At 41.2% G+C, this 21,426-nt stretch overlaps 2 protein-coding genes across 3 annotated transcripts in view; one reads left to right on the forward strand and one right to left on the reverse strand.

The window, feature by feature from the left end:
• Positions 1–13,107, reverse strand: part of rtn4rl1b (reticulon 4 receptor-like 1b) — a 132,199-nt gene extending 119,092 nt beyond the window's left edge. Inside the window, exon 1 of the mRNA XM_027280694.1 lies at positions 12,173–13,107. Within this exon, the coding sequence (XP_027136495.1) occupies positions 12,173–12,185 (13 nt within the window). The 5' untranslated portion in view covers positions 12,186–13,107. The remainder of the gene's footprint in view (positions 1–12,172) is intronic.
• A 1,944-nt stretch (positions 13,108–15,051) lies between these two features.
• The window catches only part of dph1 (diphthamide biosynthesis 1), a 55,420-nt gene continuing 49,045 nt past the window's right edge, over positions 15,052–21,426 (forward strand). The window contains exons 1-2 of one of the 2 annotated variants that reach the window (XM_010736667.3): positions 15,052–15,184; positions 18,151–18,300. In XM_010736667.3, coding sequence (XP_010734969.1) covers positions 15,133–15,184; positions 18,151–18,300 — 202 coding nt within the window. In that variant the 5' untranslated portion in view covers positions 15,052–15,132. The other variant, XM_027280711.1, reaches the window with a different exon arrangement.

Consider the following 21,426-nt stretch of genomic DNA (forward strand, 5'->3'; position numbering starts at 1 on the left):
TTTTTTGTTGTTGTGACTGGAGATATGCTGGAGCCCTGTGAGTGTTTACTGGGCTGCAGGGGTTGAGTATTCAGAGCTGCAGGGTCACAGGACTAGTGCTGAGAGGCCACAGCCTTTATGTTCAGACACACTCTTCAGGGAAAACCACTTTTTTGCCCAGCGAAAGTCTAAATGCAAGTGCTAACACACACACACACACACATTAAGAAATTTCTTATTAATCATAAGCCAAAGACAAGGGAGTGAAGTGGAATACACACAGCGAGACTGAGCTTGACTGCCGGACCTGGCTGTGAATCGGCACCAACCCAGGCAGATGTTGTATACTTGTTGCTTCTCCAGACAGGAGACTAATTAGCGCAAACAGGGATGGAAGGAATCCAGTTAGATAATTGGAGTTAATAAAGTTGCTATAATCAGATATGAGATTTTCTGGGATATCAACTTTGAAATTCGTCTGACAAATGAAGGCCCGTAAAATATAATAAGCAAGTGATGTATTGATGTGGATTACTATCAGAGGCAGACTGAAAAATTCTAAAGCCTTCTATTTGTGGATTTGTCACAGTCCCATTACAATCTTCATACTGTATAGACTACTATCACTACTTCTACTCCAAAAAACTCCAAGTACAATACTGTAACTCTCACTCTACATGACTCTACATGTTTGTTGTTCAAAGCTGACTTTTATGAAGGCCTATCTATAGACTTTGACATCTGCTTTGCCTCTCATTTTTCTGCCACGTCAACTTCAACTTGTTTTATTTTGGAATTGAAGAATTTGCGAAGAGAGAGGTACCGAACACGGCTACACCTTCCAGGCATATCACGCAATAATCAAGGATCCGTTCTGACAGAGGTTTTCTACAGACGTGCATATTGTCTGGTGTGACACGAACCCCAGTGACATGGCCGAACGCTGAAGGGTACATCATAACATGACTGGCCATCTTACTGCACTCAGCGCAATTTCCGCTCAAAAGATGACCTTTGTGTTGTGTTGTGAAGATGCACAACAAAACATCACAGATCAGAACTTTGAACATGTTAAATCACAGCTGTCGGGTCGGCAAACCAACAATGCAAATAGCAACGTGAGTCATCTTGTGAACAGGAACAAAGTTTCCCTGAAAGTTGCACTTTCACAGTCGAAGCTCATTATTTAACACAACAGTTTGGTGTCAAGAGAAACAAAACCAAACTGTATAGTACAAACAGTTTTTTTTTTTTTTTCTCACATATGTGATCATAATATCACATTCTTCATGAGGACTATGTGGGCCACCATGAGTAGATGAGTAGTGTATGCAGAGAGAAAGCTGAAGCCTTTTAATTCTATAGAAGTGCCTGCACCTGCTAGGTGGGAGGCAGAGAGCTGAACAGGGCTCATACGTACATCAGTGTAACAACAATACTGTGAATCTCCAACTGTGGGAGAGAGACAGAGAGTGTCTATGCATGTGTATGTTTGTGTGTGTGTGTGTGTGTACACCTGCAGCCAGATCGCCCCAGCTGCTCCCACACAGTGCCAAGAGCTATTCCGATCAGCAGGATAATAGTGCCATCATCACATGGTTTCATAAGCCGAGGTAGTCCGTGCTGAGATGAGAAACCGACGAAATGTATGCATTTTAACAGACAGCTGCAAACCAGTGCAGTGTGTGTGTGGTGAGGGCCTGCTGTGAGGGGCCCTGACAGATTGGGCTGTGGGCACGTCTTCTCACTGCCACATCATGCAGCTTGTACTGCGTGGAGACTTTGGGACAAGGATGGTGTTTACATCATAAACAAGGTGTGAAATCTGGAAATAAACACTCTCCTTTTGAGGAATGGGAGGAGACACTGACAGGGGTTCTTTTTCAGCTCTCCCATATTAACTTATGCTTTTTTTTCGCTCTCTTTCTTCCCTTTTTTTCCCTTTTTGGGTGAATCATTATGTTTCACTCAGCTAGAAACCGATATTACTGCCGTAAACAGCAGGCATTCAAAGCAATTGTACTGCAACATGAGTGCTTCAAGCTCCATCTTGTACTTTTTGCAACAATATAATTTGGAAACTGTAAATATAATTACCTTTTCAGGCACTATGAAAGCATTTAATGGCTTGGTTTGCATTTTAAGATGTTCTGTGTAAGATTTTAAGACCATGGGCGAGTATGCAGTGCAGACACAGATGACTGAGGTGGTTAACCATATATTATTTTACTCTCAGACAACCAGTCGGTTCTAAAATGGAGAATGTAATTCATGCTAGAGAACATAACTACAGAAAAGGTCATTTCAAGACAATATGTCACACTGGAAAGCCTTTCCATCAATCTTCTGTCTCACCATGTCGTCTCAACTCAGCTTGTACATATAAAAAGTACAAGCACACAATAAATGTCGTGTGCTCGTTCCTTGAAAATGTAGAATAGCCTCATCAGCACCGGTCCATGGAAATAGGCATCCATCTTCAGGGTCAATGGGCTTTTCATGTCAATGACACCATCTCACTCACACATACAGTATATTCCCCCAGACATCATTACAGCCCACTTAATCTCCCTCCCCCTGTCTCCCCACACTTCCCTCCTCCTGTTTCACTCTCTCCTTTTGCCCCCTCTCCATTTCAACAACTCTTTGTACTTTTTCATTGTTGACAATGTCATTGAATCTATTAACTTCCCTTTGACCAGTGCAGCCCAGGCTCTCCCTCTGTAACACAATCTGCGAATGTGTTTAGAAAGAGATCCAGTTTTCTACCACTGCCATGCATGCAGACATCTACCTTATACTTCTTTGGCATACTTTGTGGTCTCTCAAAGAGAATGTCTTACACTCCCCAGAGAGTGCGAAACGAATGTGTAAAGGGATGTAAGCAGAGTAAACAACGCAACCTGCCAAATACAGGCACATAAAGCATGTCAAAGCATGCTATTGGGACAGCACGGGACAGGATTTAGTTTGTTATCACAATGTAGGACGGCTGGGTTAAAAGTTAAATTGTCAGATTGGTTGACTGACTGATCAGCAACTACAGGAGGGCTCTGTCTGAAAAGAGGCTCTAGAGGATTTTGTGCACTCAGCTACCTAACTCACAGCGACTGTTAACCTCCCCATCCATCAGTGGAGAGAGCAACCGTGACACAAAAAACCTGCTTCTTCCATTAGAGCCCTGCCGCTGCCTAATGCCTGTCCTTGTGCTTGCTCCCTCTTTCTTTGGACCTGTATCCCTCTGTATAATGAAGTCCTCTGCCTCCTGCTCCCATGAAGTGAGCAACTAAACAAGTCTTTAATAATTCTGTTTTTGTTACCTTCTCCTCAGTGCCTCTTTGTTTTCCCTTGATGCCCTCGTCTTTGAGGGATGAAGAGACTCGCGTTGGCAATGGTGTGAATTAGTGCACAGACACATAAGGATGAAAGACCAGCGCTTACCATGGCCTAAACGCATGAGCACACTTCTGGGAATAGAAATGTGTAAATGAGCTCCACACACACCCAAGTGCTGTCTTTTCTGGCCTGTTGTTTTGCTCTTTTAAATAATTGACAAGGCTGTGCTTGCGAAGACAGGGACAAATCTGCTGAGTTAATGTCCCAGCCAGAGGAGTTTTAGCGCCAAACGCTATCAATCCCCCCTACATAGAATTGTTACCGCCATGGCACTTCATAAATCTTATGTAACCCCAGCTCAGCTATATAACAAGTCAATATTACACCAGCATGTTCTGTTTATTGTTTCGCTGGAGAGCTGGCAGCGGATGACATCTGCTATATTTACCCTCTAGATTACATTCCATTTCCAAACAACACTTTAACGTCGGGCAGGTCTCTGCATTGGGACTGGGGACATATTAGCGTGATTGCTGAGGGCAAACTGTAGGCTGTTCCCGACCATCTGGGGAATAAAGAGACTTGTAGTTTTTGTAAGAGTTGGAGCTGTCAGGGGTGCACACATGGCTAAGGCAGTGATCTTATATTGGGGTGTTGGGGCAGAGCCGTGGCAGTGTTCACTGTCAGACTGTGGCATCTCTGTGTTCTCCGGACTCTCATGGGAATTGAGCAGTGTGTGATTGAGGCCTTGGCTGGGAACAGCAGCTACGAGACGCAGCAAACATGGTAGTGACTATCTATTAGCCTGACAGTTGTTTTTTTTTTCTTGCTTCTTTTCTCTCTCTCTTTTTTTCAACTGCAGGCGAGGCAGGATGCAGCTTTCTCTTCAAGGTCCCTTGCCAACCACAGCAGATGGGTGGAAACCTCTCTTTGGAATAAAAACAGTACTGAGCTTTCCCCTTTTGCTCACCATTACAATTCCAACAAAAAAACTACACCTACACTGCCAAAGGAAGAAAATCCATATCTGACTGTGATTTCATTCAGCCTGGCCTTACTCCACCTTTAGACCACCACTCTTGTCACATCTGTGCCTTTTGTTGTTCCAAAATGACAGCCAAGAACAAGATGACAAAGTGTTGAGGGGTAGTTGCCATGAACTTTCATCTTAAACAGAAAGGCACCTGAATTTTAACCCCTGAAACCGTGCAGGATGGGGATGATTGGGATGTAAAACGACTAGATACCGGTTTCTCTACACCTACTACTCATCCACCCTGAAGCAGGGTCACCCTGGCCACACCTTTTGCAAAAAAAAAAAGGCACAGCAACATCAGTTAAGAAGGACCAGGATGTGATGCAGTACAATGCCAACATACTTTAAACAGTCTTACTGCATGTACCACGTGTCACAATCCACCACAGTGTGTTATTCCACCAACGGCTCTGTACTCTTTACAAAGTACTGGAATAATTAACAAGCTTATCTCCGGCACACAAAACAGCACCTTGCACCTCTATTGTGAGTTGGACGCCCAGTGTTTATGATGCAAGGTCTTAATGGCTCCAATGGTTTCTATGAGTAAAGGCCAATGTTGAAGAGCAATGCTTGTTAGAGATGGAAAACAGACAAATGTCAAGGAGTCCACTGTCATTCAGAGGAGTGAAATACTTGGGAGAGAAGTCCTTTCAGTGCTAGAAATTGTTTTCAATTTGATGAGGGTGGAGCCTGGAACACAGCAGGACATTTTCGACTCCAGATGTGGAAAAAAATGGAGGGTAAATTGAAACTGCTAATTCCAATCCATTCTTATCCCCATTGTATGAGCCATAATAAGGTCAGAACATGGTCCTGCTGCTGTAAATGACTGAAGTTAAGACTATTCTAAGACAATTGTGTAGGATTTGCATATAAAAAGATGTGCGATTGTGGAAAAGACCTTGGCCTATATTCTGTAATTACTACAACTCCATCTGTCTCTCAGTCTTGCCTTTTAAACGATACTCATCATTTCCTTAGATTCCAGAGTAAACCCTCTTGTCCTCCTTCAGCCATAACAGCATCTGGTGCCAGCCCATATTCCCTCTCTTGAAATATTTAATACAATTAAATCGTGCTGCTTTCAAGGAATAGCTGAATATATGACAATCCTTCTAAAATTAGACAAACGTAATATCCAAGCCAACTTTGTTTTCAGACGAGGTTTTTCCTGATCTGAACCCAAGCCCAACAAGATTGCAATAGCATTGCATAATTAGTCTAATTATCCTGCAGTAGGTTAGACTGGGACTGAGTTTTAAGTGGCTCTGTGGTTGTAATATCACATGCCACAGCGTGCATTAACATCGCAGAGCAAAATTAAACCAAACAGGCTGCAGCAATTACCTGAGCTCTGCCTGTTCCTAAAAAGTCAGTCTGAGCCGTGACAGACATATGAGCACAGATAACATTTGCCAAAACATAGACACGGCAGATATTACAAGCACTAAGCTCAGATGTGACTCTGACAGTAGCTTGTCTCATTAAAGCCAGGGACGAGGAGGCCGGCTCTCATGGAGCTGTGGGGCAGGAGGTGAGTTGAGAGACAGAGCCAAAGACAGCAGCCCTGGAAAATGGAAAGATGATTGTTGTTCCTTTTTTCTCACCACATTCCCCACGGAGTCTCTTAATTTCAATCAGCAAGCCAGAACAGAAACTTTCATTTGGGCGCATCTTTAAACCTGCATACTCCGGAGATGGAATAAGCCTTTGTTTTCACGTCAAACATCTTTAAATGAATGAATTCTGACCGTGATATAGATGGTGTCTGAGATTAATCTGAGGCATAATAAACAAAATGAATCAATGCCAGGAATCAGATCAGTTCAGACATCACAGGAGAGGATGCAACATCAGCAGGTGAACGCCCGATACATGCCTGTGCTTATGAGCTGACGTCCGAATCAAATTACAATCCTGTCTCTTTCTTTCCTTGATAATAAGGAGCTTGAACATACATGACAGATTCTTGTCTTTTCTTCACCTCTGCTGTATCCTGCTATGATATGCCACTCCATCTTCAGGACTTGCTAACTCTCAATGCCAAAAGGGCATATGCCCAGGTGCTGGCATAGCTGAATTGCTGTCCTCAGCACACAAAGGCAACGTCGCCTGGGGAGGATGGCTCAGGAAGGGGGAGAGCTGTCAGAGTAACAGGAGAGCACCTGGGATTACTGTCAACAGTCTCCAGGACTGTCTCCCTATGCCTCCCCTCCTCTACCTCCCTCCTGTCTTCTAAGATCCATGGCATTCTCATTGACATTGACCTTTAAACTCCAATTAGCCACTTAATCAGAAATTAATTATTAATATTAGAAAAACCAACAGGGCTTAGGTTGTTTGTCTCTTTCACCTCATTATCATCCACTAATGACCATCCTTGCATCTCATTTCCACAACAAAGGCTGAGGAGATGGCGTTTGCACAAGAATCGGGTGATTTTCCTTCTTTTTTTTTTTTTTTTAAAGGGCAAGGAGATGGACAGATTTTTCCATGCATCCACTAAAAATTTCACCTCTTTCACCTCCTCTTCCAAGTTGGAATGCGCTGTGGATTTAATCATTCAGATGTCTCTTCAGACTGCATTAATAACAGAGTCCTCAGCTGCATAAGAGCACTGCATCCACTTCTGAACTCAGAGCCCTGATGCCCTAATTCAGTGTGAAATGGTTGACAGGAAAGTGTGAAAAATGGCTCCTGGAAAAAAAAAAGAAAAGAAAAGAAAAAAACAACAGTTCATGGCAAAAAAGTGACATGCACACCAGTCAGCGCTGTCTTCTCCACACATGAATACACACACACACACACTTGTTAATTATTTGTCATCTTCTGTTAGGTGTCACGTGGTGAAACAATGCCAGAGGCTTCCATGGAAACACTCCTGAGTATTGGCCACTAAATAAATGGCTTTTCCTTTGGCTAAATAAGACGTTTGGAAGGCACTGACAGAGCCAGAGGTGTATTGTGCGGCAGCATAATAAATGTGACTCAGCCATCCGATAATTGGTAATGTTCTTCTGTCAATTACTCTTGACGCTGCGTTTTCTGGGTTGGATCTACAGACTACCGATGGGTCAATTTGTGTGTTTTTTGGTTATCCTATCACAGCAGAGGTCACGCACGTGGATTTTATTTTCATTGCATCTACTTGACATGTCGATGCGCTGATTCAACCATTTTAAACAGAAGAAGTACAGATAGTCTTATAATTTGCATTCTTGAACAAGTGTCAGACAGGAGAGGAAACGTTGTCCTCGTCTCAGATTTACTTTCTATTTTTCAGGCGGCTTAGAAAGACTTAGGGGATCAGTTTGAGGTTTATATTTTTGCTCCTCTCAACATTATCCTCTTCACTTCTCTTCAAACATCCTGTCTTCCAAACCCTCAGTCGTCTGTCCACATTGCCTCTCACACACCGCATGGAAACACAAGCCCGGCTGAAAAGTACAACAATGCAGAGTTGAGTGATAGCAGAAGGCTGACACTGTGAGAGGATTAGGGAGACGATAATATGAGTGAGGCAATCTATTCTTCGCTTTGGGCCTTGGCGACGGTTGAAAGTTCGAAACATATTTCAGTGACAGATGGGCATTTATTGCTCTTGTGCAAATTCACATCGTCGCATCAGATTACTTGCATGGTGTTCACTTCAGGGAGCTGCGTGCGTCTCCTAAAACCTCTGTTTGGCCTTTGCTAGCAATGAGAGACCATTTGCTTTTATGGCTTCAATGTTTTGCTTCATAATCATCAACACGGCTCTTGATGTCTGAGTTATATCATCCTTTGGTTTAAAAAACATCTCCCTGAGTGAAGAGAGGAGCCCCTTGACGTCTGTGGTTATGAGATATTGTGGAGAGCAGAATTGGAGCCGTGTTGGTTGAAGAGCCCACTCTGACGCCACCGACACATGTCCATGAGATATGACCCGCACAAGTAAGCAGAGCCGGAAAAGTGAAGAGCAGAGGCCACAGGTGTTTCCCTTGTGCTGCATCCATTGTGCCGAACTCATTAATGGCAAATTCTCCAACCCTGCCTGCCTGCCTGATACTGAAAACAGCATGAGCAATGTGCTACTTTAAAGTCAACGCTTGTAAGTGAGGTTGATTGACAAAATATGATTAGTAAATGCTACAGGATTGAATAATTGCTACAAGTAATTATCTCTGCATATTGTCTATCACTGGAGATGGGATTTAGGAACAGACTATTGTGTTTTTTTTTCTCTTAGATGATATCTATGACAGATTGTTCAAGATTTCAATTAATTAGTATTCATGCAACTGCTGAAGTGTATGCCAGTGTGCACAAAGTTTTCATGATCTCTGGTGTTCTTACAACCCCTTTGTTCGCTAAAAAATGCCCATCACCTTACATCAACGCAAATGCATTCCCTAATTAGTCTTATCTTGGAAGTCTGACTCTTACAAAAAGCAAACCCCATCATATTTGTGTTTGCATATACTGTCTGTGGGTGTGAGCCCTTCAGAGTCCTATTTAGAAATAAGATTTATGGATGATGATGGATTATCATAAAGTTCGGGTCTAACAGTTGAGGTAGTGCTTGTGCTTGAAGCTGCTTATCAGTGGTTTTGCATGTTTTAGCTTGTTAAGTACAAATGATCTGTGTGTTATATTACAGCCAAAGCATACCGGTTATCCAGAACGCGGCATAGGTTGTGAGTGATTTCCTAGCTCCCACGCAGTCATCAGTTTCAGTTCGTGCCTGTGTATTATGAAGAGCTATTTGAAGAGACTATTTGAGACAAGTAATCCATCACAATGTACATCTAGTTGCCTGCATTTCTGTTACAGGTTACACTGTCTCGCTGTGGTGGATGTAGATACGAGAAGTTTTGTTTTGCATTGAAAAAGCAGCTTGGAAGCCCTGAAACACTCTCAAATGTCATGTACACGTTGACATGCACCAGCAGAAGGGATTTTAAAAATAGTTTCTGCCTGCAACAGCATCACCCATGCAACAATGATGTAAAGGGATTAAGAAATAGCAATGAATTTGTGTTGTGTGTGATATTCTCAAGCATGTTTCCAGTCGTTGCAAATTGATTTTCATGCTGCTCTGAAATGAACAAAAAACTCTGGCTGCCCATGGGAGTGAGAAAATCTTTGACATCCAGGTCAGCAACATATTTATAGTAAATGAGCTAAAACATCCAGACTGTTAGAGAGCATAGAACAAATCTCTATCTCGCCTCCTTTTCAGCAAGTTTGTGAGTTGCATATCTGTCAGTTCCCATCTGCATGGATCAGTTGTTATGTGCCTGGCACGTCCAATTCGGAAGGTGACATCCAGCTGAAAAAGAACTCCAATAATCCTGAATAACATGTAACAGCAATTACCGCACATCACAGGATGGTATATTCAGTGGACATCTCGTCCTTTCCATTTCAGAGCTGTTCTGACAGATCATCCCATGTGCCCACTCTATGGCTGACTGCTTTCAAGAGAAAGAGCGATGGTGAAAGCGAGACAGAGAGATGGACAGAAAAGCCAAGACAGAGATGGAGTGACATGTGGTCGCACGGCTACATAAAGACACACACAAACATGTAGCCATAGAAAAAGACACACAAGGAGATATGGTGACTATGCTGTCCCACCTGCAGGTGAATACACACCACAACTATTGTTGTACATGTCAAGATATATTTGTGGTTGCTATGGACATGATCTTATCTTGCTGCAGCAATGATCAACCTGTACAAGCTCATGGCCAACACAGATGAAGAGATCAGCGGCCGGAGAACGTCAGACAAAGTCACAGTGACACATGTCCACCCTATTAACATAGTAATTAGGCACAGCTAGGCACAACATGAAGTCAACCTGAGAGCTGCTGCCAGCGTGTCAGCTAAGACGCTCTCCTCCTATGTGTCTGTGAATGGTGGATCTGTCACAGTAAATGGCGTGCCTGATGCATCAGCCAGGCTGCCTGGAATGTGTTATTTTAGGTGCAAAAAAAAAAAAAATTCAAATTCACCAGAGAACTTCTGCGCTGTTCCTGCCAACGCTGACGCATCTCTGCCTCACTATTGTAGACTGAGACGTGCTGGCATGCTGAGCACTTTTGGCAGACTGGTGAAATCTGTATTTTGAAATGGTTTGTCTGTGAATTAAGTGATTTTCTATCCGGCACTGTGCAAATAGTAAGATAGCCGCTTCACATGCAAAAATCCTCGGACGGAGCAGGGATAGAGCACGTCCGAGGAACAGAATCCTCAAATGCCAATCACCTCCGGTTTCAGCTTTCCATTTAAACCTCAACATAAATGGAAAATGAACGTGTGCTGTGGGAAATCATCTCCTTAAGGATCTGTTGATGATAATGATACATTATCAAGAGTAACTGCATTTACCAGCATGTCCATTAGTTTGACACAAAGCAGAGACAGACGTGTTTGCTAATACATTAAACAGTAAAGAGCCTTCTCTGGAATGCACATCGTGACTCAGGCTAGTTCGCCCTCAAAAATTCAAGACGTATCACTTCTCATAAACGACATGAAGATCGGTTTACGAGATGCTGTCAGGATGCAGGTTTTAGACAACAGGCCTTCCCTCAAAGCTGTTACAGCTATAAGCACTCATCACCATTGTGTGTTTCATCTCGACTGTTGGAACAGCAATAATCGATCTGATGGCAGCAAGAGAGACATGTTGTTTTTCTCTGCCCCCGAGGCACACAGCAGACACACACACACACACTCTGAAACAGATGGCTTTTCACAAGACGGACTAAATATGTATAAATATAACAGCAGCGAGTGTTGTCAGGTGAGCCTCATTAAGTATGAACTTGCGTGCGTGCATGTGTGAGGCTTCTGTTGAAGGTTCGAGTATCTCTTGAGTTACTCTTGCTTAATATGAAACTGCATAAAAATAACCCAACAAAAGGAGCAGGCTTGTTCTAACTCGTGACAAAGTGATGTGCAAAGCTAGGTCTAAAGAAATGGGGTCTAGGGACCTCCAAGGGGTCCCAGAGGGGGCTCTAGGGGCCCGAGCAAAATGAGAAACAGTTTCATTTCACTATTATTTCACTCCCTTGATAAAAGCAAAATGGGAACGTGTATTACTGTAATCTATTCTCATTAGAGGTTTAACTCTCGGTGCTGTTGTCAGACATCCAAGTGCAGGCAGGTGCAGCTGTACGGCCAATTAAAGCCAGGGAGGAAAGAAACTGCTCCATGGGACAAAAGATCATCAAATAAGAGCCTGTGGTCTGATGTGTTTCTGTCTGGGGGGATATTGATATTAAAAGTTTGAGAAGCTCTCCCCTTTTTATATGAGGTGCCAAAGGTCTTGAGTGTTCATATAGTGTGTAGCCAGCGGAGAATAACCTTGTGAACCGCGGCTTGATCCATCACATCTAGATGTACTGACACACAGCAATGCTTCAGCAGAGTGCAATGCTCGGAGAGATAGCCCTGTGACCCGGGTACAACTCATAAACTGCAGTGCGGCATCAGCTGTATTAATATCACATAGTCGTCCCCATGTTTCCTTACACAGATGAATATTTCATTGCCAGAAAAACCTGCGGTGCGTGTTGTGCAAATTACAGACGCGCTTCAAATGGCGCATCGTCTGTAATAACACATTTGCGGGGCAACGTGGTGCATTATGAATGTGTCGTATTTTAACATGAGCGGTAATAATAATAAAAAAAAAAGTAGCAGCTCTTGGTTGGTGCGCGTTACATGGGCGAAGCAGGATTCGCCATATCTGCTGCGTAATTCTTATAAATAGGCAAAACAGCAGGATCGCGTGATTAATCTGTGTTAAAGTTCAGTTTTACTCACCCCTTTTGAACATTTTGTAGGCCTAGGTGTATTTCGTCTTCTGTCCTCTGAGAATCATCTATCTAATTCTTATATTCCAGACTTAAAAAAAAAAAACTTTAAGTTTTGAAGTTGATCCGGAGCTTTCGTGGCTCGTCGTGTGAATGTCACTTGTCACCTCCTCGAGATTTTCTTGCGATCCACTGTGTTGAGTTGCTCTGCAGACCTCCGCGGATTTGATAAACATTGACAACAAACACAAATCTCCTTTTCCACAAAGTCTGGCAGACCTCAGTCCGACATGGGAAATTAGGCGGCAATCATTGCGAAACAAAATGCGCTAAAATCATCCCCCTGCACTTCAGACCCAAATAATAACTCCAACGTGTGTGATGAGCACAAACGCGCAGTAGTCCGATACAATCTGCTTTTTAGGCGCAAATCAGTTTCTGGGGGGGCAAGTCGACGGCGAACATAAGCAGCCCTCCCCTCTCCAAAATAAATTAAAAAAACAAAACAAATATATCACAGATATTTGAATTCAAGTGGCCAATCTAAAATTCTCCTCTCGGTGCTTCAGAGCCGTTCAAATCGCATCATATTCGTTAAAATCTGTAATTAACATAAGTTATTTGGATTCACATTCCGCCTCTGATGTCGGATTATAAACGCAGACTCCTCAAATCCTCCTTAATAATGTAGACTTTGATGCCTTCGGTTTCCTTTCCCCCCCTCTTTTTTCAGCTCTCCTCTCCACTCGTAATTGTTACATTTCTGTGATCCTGACTGTGAAGATCTCTCTGCTTTCTCCACCTATGGATCACAGCTCGCTGATGCGCTCAAGGAGGGAGAAAGTATGTTGTACTGCCTCAGCCTCTCCACCGGGCAGCATCCTGCTCCATCTCTCCCTCACACTGCCTCCCTCCCTGTCTGCGCCAGCCTGAGACACACTGCTCCCTGACACCAGGGCTCTTCATAATGAATATGATACACACAACAGGACAAGACCTAACATGAACCAAAACATCAGGGGGATCCTATGCAGTCACAAACAGCTGACGTGCAAACATCTGATCTGCTGATCAAATAGCCTCCACCCAAATCGATGCAAACATCTGATCTGCTGATCAAATAGCCTCCACCCAAATCGATAATTTATAGATGATCGACTAATGGATTAGATAACAGAGTCTCTCTCTCTCTCTCTCTCTCTCCCTCTTCGCTCCTCTCTATATATATATATATTATATATATATATATATATATATATATAATATATATATTATAATTATATATATATATATTTTTTTTTTTTTTAATTATATAATATATTACTTTTCATTATTTAAAATTGTGTTTTAAAGAATAAAGGGTAGTACTGCTTATTTTATTATATATATATTATATATTATATATATATATAATTTATTATTTGCTTATTTCAATTAATTCTATTTAGTTTTCTTATTTATTTTGCACATTTTATATATTGTAATGTAATGTATAAATTGGGTGCAGCACATAGTTTTATTTCATTGGTTTTCATGTTTTACTTTCATATTTATTTACCTTTATATATAAAATAATATAAATAACAATAATAAGAAATAATTGAATAATAATAAATTTAATTATTATTAATAATATAAGAATAATTGTAAAAAAATAAATAATAATAATAATAATAATAATATAATAACAATAAATACTACTACTACTACTCCTACTCTCATACTCTAATAATAAATAACATAATAATATATAATAAGAAAATACATCTTTTTTCCTTCCCCCTGGGATTATAAGTATTTCTGATTCTGATATCAATACATATGCTCTTATCACACCACACCTGAGTGACCACACCCCGCACACACAGGTGTAGTCTCTGTATCTGTTGTAGCAGGGTGAGGTGGTTGTAGTCTCTGTAGCTGTTGTAGCAGGGTGAGGTGGTGTAGTCTCTGTAGTCTGCTGTAGCAGGGTGAGGTGGTGTAGTAGTCTGTTGTAGCAGGGTGAGGTGGTGTAGTCTCTGTATTCTGTTGTAAGAGGGTGAGGGGGTGTATATCGTTGTAGCAGGGTGAGCTGTGTAGCTTAGTCTGTTGTAGCAGGGTGAGCTGGTTAGTTGTCTGTGTAGATTGGAGTGGTGGTAGTAGTCTGTTGTAGCAGGTGAGTGGTGTAGTCTCTGTTAGTTCCGGTTTGTAGCAGGGTGAGGTGGTGCAGTCTTGTAGTCGGTTGTAGCAGGGTGAGGTGGTGCTAGTAGTCTGTGTAAGCAGGGTGAGGTGGTGCAGTAGAGTGTCCTGTTGTAGCAGGGTGAGGTGGTGCAGTCTCTGTAGTCTGTTGTAGCAGGGTGAGGTGGTGCAGTAGTCTGTTGTAGCAGGGTGAGGTGGTGTAGTAGTCTGTTGTAGCAGGGTGGGAGGTTGGTTGCAGTCCTCTGTAGTCTGTTGTAGCAGGGTGAGGTGTGTGCAGTTCTCTGTAGGTCTGTTTGTATGCAGGTGAGTGGGTGTAGGTCCTCTGTAGTCTGTTGAGCAGGGTGAGGTGGTGTAGTCTCTGTAGTCTGTTGTAGCAGGGTGAGGTGGTGCAGTCTCTGTAGTCTGTTGTAGCAGGGTGAGGTGGTGAGTCTCATGTAGGTCCTTGTGGTAGCAGGGTGAGGTGGTGCGTCTCTGTAGTCTGTTGTAGCAGGGTTTGTGTTGTGGAAAGGTGGGTGGTAGTCTCTGTAGTCTGTTGTAGCAGGGTGAGGTGGTGCAGTCTCTGTAGTCTGTTGTAGCAGGGTGAGGTGGTGTAGTCTCTGTAGTCTGTTGTAGCAGGGTGAGGTGGTGTAGTCTCTGTAGTCTGTTGTCGCCTCCCCGCTGTGCTCCAACCTTTGCCCCGCTCTCACATCGGTTGCATCCGTGTTCGACTTCTCCTCCTCCACTCGGCTCTGGGCTCGATTGGTTCCGCCTTTTCCCTGCCGCTCACACGTGTTGTGTTTGGGGGAGATAAACATGGCGGCGCCCTCGAGTGAAGCGCAGGTTGTCCCTGTGAAGAAGCCCACAGGTAAATATGAACACAGGATATGAAACATGTGATATAACAGAGAGATGAGCAGCTTTCTGACCGGACAGCTCAGCTGGGAGTTACTGCCATCCAGCTGCTTCAAGCACAACAACATGTTATGTATGTTAGTTTCTGTTGTTTGATTTGAATTGCACATCTGTTATTGTGAAGGAAGTGGTTCAGAGTTTCCACAGGATTATGTGTGATTACCTGTCGATGCTAACGGTGAAGTTACATCAGTTACATCAGAGGTTACATCACTCTCTCTCTCTGAGCATGAGCATGGCTTTGGACATGGTCTCAGTCATCCGGGTCAGCTTTCATCGAGGACGGTTCAATTTGAGGGAACTGGGTTTGGTTGTAGATCCGAGACTCACCTCTCACCTTCAGTGCAGACTGACGCAGCCCAACTTTTTATTGATACAAAGAATTCAGTCATACCACTTCACATTGTGCAATAGTAACACAGTGCCAGCTAGATGGTATAATAAGAAGGGGGGAAAAAAAGGGAAAAGCTGTTATTAAAATTCGGATTTATACTGGGGTTTAGATGTTTTGATCATATAATGTGTGTTTCCTGTTTTTTGCATGTCTCGTGCACTTCCCTTATTGAATCCCTAACTGTAGATCAGTAGTTCAAGGACAGGAGAGACGAGGACGTGAGAAACAGGCCTGGGAAGAGTCATTTTGATACATAATGTTCATTGCTGAGCAGACTCATCAGTGAGGGAGGTGTCTGAGACAGCCCACTTTTAAAAAATGTATCAGAACCAAATGTTAGAGCTCCTCAGGGAGCCTTTTCTTTGTGTGTTGCACTGTTAGACGCTCCTTCTTGTACAAGAATAATAAATCCAACTTAAACTTTGATACTTTGAATCCAGTCCTCCTTATTCAAGGTTTCTTCCTTTTAAAAAATCTCGTAACAAAAGCAAACATAAAACTTTGGTGTGACAGACTTTGTAATCTTACATATAAAATGAAAGTTATAACTGATGTGACAGTGAAAATATCTGCATGGATATTCATTATAGATATACATTTCTTATTAACTTAAGAGACTTCAATCAAAAACAGCTTAAATGATGGTGATGCATCTTGAAATTTACATTTACGGATGTGAAATCTCCCTAATAAAATATAGAGGTTGACAATAATAATACATAGTTTCTTTTCTTTGTATTGAAAATAAGTAATAATGTTTTGGGGGATCTGGTAGTTCAGGTCACCTGAGCTCCAGTTACGATGTCACATGATTGCATCATGTGGTTGGCACATGTATTAATCAGTCTGTTTCCATTTCAGACTTTTTAAAGGTTTACAAATATATTGCTTTGAACGAGGGCATTGCAGTCTGTACCATGAGAGAGACTTCAGGTCATAGTTGAGTGAGATGATGCTCTTGATAAAGAGGTGATGATGATCTCGTTTCTAACAAGGGCCTACGGAAGACCTTGTAGGAAAGGACCTTGAAATGTAGCTTCATTGAAGTAGTAAGACCCTAGATAGAAGTTCTCCTTAAGATTTTCCTTTTTGATTGGGTTTTATTTAATTTTTGGTTTCAAATATTTAACTTGTTGCCTTTTGCCCAAAGTCAGCTGGGATAGGCTCCAAGCCCCACCGTGACCCTGATGAGGTTACAGAAAATCATTGGATGGATATTTTACCTGCATTTTTAATTAAACTTTATGATTCAAATACTTTAATTTGACTTTGAAAACAGCTCAAGTCAGCTTTTTACAGTGAGAGCAGTGATAAATGCAGAAAGTAGTTCTGTGGCTACACATGACTTATGACAACTGCAGTGTGTGACTGTTTAACAAGCTATACATTTACATTTTTGGAGAGCAAGTGATCTTTCAAATGAAACACTTTGAATGTCTGAGTTATTTATTGAACTCAACACAGAGCCAGCCAAGTCAAATAAAACTTCGTACCATAAAGGAGAAACTAAAGTGGCTGTGGAATGTGTAGAAAATAGAAACGTGGTGATTCAACATGGCACTGTCTGTAGATATAAAAGGTTAATTTTAAGGTAACAAGACATAATGCTGATTATACACTAATAAAAAGATAGTTATGCAGATTATCTTCTATACAGAGTTCCTAAATCTTACACACAGTACCCTTTTAAAAGTCAAAGTTAAATAGTGCCTAGCCAAGTACAAATAAGCACATAAAAATGTTAATGCTATTCTAAAAAAAAGGGGCAGATGAATAAAATGTGTCTCTGTAGTGGAAAAAATAAATAATAAAATGTGTTTATAAGCTGCTAAATGATGGTTAAAGCCTTGTTGTACAACCCAAAGGAGGACACTGTGACCTCTACGCCTTCTTTGACATGTGACAAGGTTCAGACTGTTTATTAATAAAGATTAGACCTTGAGCTGTCTCAAATTTTGGAGATCTGCTGAATGGAGACTGGACTCAGACCTCTGGATTGTCCCCAGGATCGTAGATTGTGATCAAAATGATTCTGCAATGTACTTGAGAACAAGTGAGGTTACATCAGGTTTAAACTCTGACAGTGAAATCTGAGCCAAATCTGTCTCGTCCTTTTGTTCCCCAGTAGTTTTCCAGTAGCTTGTGGAAACCACCACTTTCATACCTCTTAAAAATTGGCCTATCACTGTTGAGGTGGGAGTAATATTGGACTATTTGGATGAACAACTTTCCTGACCTGCATTGCCCCCCTTGACACTCCGAGTACCGGTCTGAATATGTCTGAATATGTCTGAAGCCTGTTTTAAAGCATGCATCTGTGGTGCAGAGTGTACAGATGGCTCCTGCTGAGTATCTTCGCTGATCACTTATTATCTGACCATGACATTTAAGTGACAGCCTCATGTGTGAACAGCTTGGTCTGTCTGTAGAATGTACGTAAACCTCAGTCCATTAGATATGGTGTCCTTACTTCAACCTGTGTTCGCCGCATTGCTAACCGCTCAATCATTTCACTTCTTCTTCAGTGCGAGGACCACGGCGGGTCGCCAATCAGATTCCAAATGAAATCCTGCAAGACCCCGAGTTACAGGAGGCAATCAAAGCCCTGCCTGCGAATTACAACTTTGAGATCCACAAGACGGTTTGGCGGGTGAGACAAGCAAATTCGAAGAGAGGTGAGATTCATTTTGCACGTGTTTCTGAATCTCTGTTTACTCTATCTTACTCTTTTAACAGAGACAGTCACTGTATTTGCTTTAGATTTCAAATAAAAGAAGAGCAGCCAACATAGAACATTTTTCATTGCAAAGGTAAAATCAGGGCTTGGAGGATCCTCACCAAGAAAATTGGAGGTTTAACTCAACATGGCCATTTTATATAAAGCCCAGCCAACCTTGTATCTTCGAGGTCACAGTGCTGACAGTCTGAGAATGGCTAAGTCTGCGCTGTCTCAAGTGCTTATGCCAGAGGCTTTTAAATTGCACAACTGTCTACAGTTGAACAGAATTGGAGCAAGTCTGTGTTTACATAAGAGGAATAGTTTTAGTTAGTATATAACTATAACAACTAATATTAGCTCATTTATGTTTATGAGCACTGAAGCACATCTTCTAAACGGCTGCTTTGAATGTTTAGAGAATATCAGCAGCACAGAGTCAACGTCGTGATGTACAGAGTCATATACTGGAGGACAACATGCGCAGGCGTTCATTCAAACCGCCATCCATGAGTGCATCTGTGCTTTGACCTACTTTGACAGTTTTATTGTACTGTCAGTAACCTGCGAGGTACACAGAGGTTTATCCAGTGTCGGCGACAAATCAAAAGCAGACCTAGTTTTCAAAAGGCCATGTGGGTCATCTCACAATGACTGTGCCGTTAAAATATAACATCACCAGATAAATATTTAACAATACACATCAAGAGCAATTAATACATAAATAAGAGTGTGTTTAGGATGAGATATTTATGCCTCTGTGGTCAGCATGGACACAAAAGGAAAGTGGGATGTTTTCTGTTTTTTTTTTTCACATGCCCTTCCATGTCCAGTGTGTTCCAGAGTTTTTGAGGTGGATGTGTTAGCTATCCTTGATCTTTGGGGGTGGAGGGACAATTCATCCAGGAATTGTGCTTATGTGTTATTGACAGAGTTGGAAAGCTGCCCTCACACTGCAGCTGATATCGCTCAAACTCAGATTTCATCTCGCCATCCATGCAAGACAGATGTGCAGTGTAACTGAAAAGAAATACGAGATATATATATATATATATATAGTTTTTTTTTTTTTATTTTTTTTTTCATTTCTAGTTTGACCTCTATTGAAAGCAGAACCTGACCTCATAAACAAGAAACATTTCAAACGCTGTCTCTAAGTAAAGGGGGCAAAAAGATTCTATTTATCAAACCCAGGTCATAATTTCTGCTGATGTCTTATCTTTTTATGTGATATCTCTTGTTTGTTTGTCCGGTGTTATTTTAATGGATACAGGATATGGCTCGCTGATGATCTTAAATCATGTTTTGTTGGTTTTCAAACTTTTTTTTTTTTGTACCAGCTTTGAAATATGTTTTCAGCCAAGTAGCCCCTGATCAGAACAAGACATAAAGAGATAAAGAAAGAAAAAAAAAACAACAACCCTGAACTGGAAAATACATGAATGCTACATTTCAAATGTTTAAAATCCATCATTAAACTCATGGAAAAACAATTTTCCTCTGGTAAACATTCGCCTGTGCTTCAGTGAAGATCTTTGTCAATCTTCGTGGCAGGCAGGCAACTGCAGAGATCAAACCTTTTTCCAGGCACACAGTAATTTTTTTTTTATTTGTTGTTTTGATCAGTCATTGCCACTCACAGGAACTGACATCATCATGAATGTGATTGTGTTTGCTGTCACATCTGTTTACTTCTTTTTCTGTGAGGTTTGACAGCATTTACAGTCTTTATTGAACCTATGATAATTATTTTAGGACCCCTGCAGTACTTTATATTTGAGAAACACTGCTCTAAAACTACCTTTTGTAACATTTGATGATATTTTACATTATTTCAATAGCTCTTTATACCCTTTATGAGGTGATAATAAAAAATAAAAAAAAGAAGGAGGCAAAACTAAATTGTAAATACCACCAAGAAGCTCTGAAGAGGTGCAGTTGGTCCCCCTTCAATTTTACACTATTAAGACAGAGCTACATTTCAAAATGACGAACTCTGTAGGGAAATGAAGAAGCAAAGAAATGGGAATCAGTGTTAATGACACATACAGTACTTCACGTCCACAATCTAATATATCATTTGCAGTGTTTTCATAAACTGGCTCCCGCTGAAACTCAGTCCTGGTCTAAAATTATGAAAATACACTCAGGACTAATCAGATGGTGTGAATCCATGTAATGAGAGTTAGGCTATGTGTTAAGAGTGTTATCAAGAGAAATGTACCACACACACACACACACACACACACACTCAGGCATGGCTGCTTTTTTTTGCATAGTAACAAGACCAAATTAACGGTATTAAAATCATGAGAGAGATAGTCTTATAATAAAAGAAGTCAGAACTTAGACTTATCAATATGATGTAGATATAGTGTTGGCATGAGTGTTGCCCTTGTTGCCTTTGACTGTTAACCTGTTGAATTTAAAACTCAACACAGCACATATGAACTAAGCCTCTATTTCTTGTACGAAATTGAGTTTTGTTTATGGCTGAATGATCAGATGGCGATTATTTTGACAGATATTGCTATATGAGTCACAATTTTAGCGAGAATGGTATTTATTTATTTATTTTTTTCATTACATTTTCTCTGAAAAAAATATTAAAATGATAACGATGTGGCTCTTGCTGTATCAAACAAGCATATTCTTTAGAATACGATTTGCAGAACAGGGCGTCTCCGCAGCATGTGACACATTTTACCTTTATCTGTCCAACCCTAGTTTTTTGTATGTTTCTTCCCACTACTCAAAACCCCGATTGTTAATTTTACATAAGCTACAACCTGTAAGTCTTGTTCAGTAGTTTTATTCGTTTTAGTACTTTTTGACTATAGGTTTACATATTTTAAAGACTATCCTAAAATAGTACCGGTACTAAAACAAATCAAATCAGATTTTATTTGTATAGCCCAAAGTCACAAAATACATTTGCCTCGGAGGGATTTACAATCTGTACTAACATGTCAATATTTAAATTTACTGGACACAAAGAGAGAAAAATTTCCTAAAGCAATTTCAGTGTAAGTGATGGGCGTCCTCTTCCTGTGTAAAAAATATATTAACTGAAACAGTACGTGTT

The sequence above is a fragment of the Larimichthys crocea genome, chromosome VII, assembly GCF_000972845.2.
Source record: "Larimichthys crocea isolate SSNF chromosome VII, L_crocea_2.0, whole genome shotgun sequence".
NCBI classification, from domain to species: Eukaryota; Metazoa; Chordata; class Actinopteri; family Sciaenidae; genus Larimichthys; species Larimichthys crocea.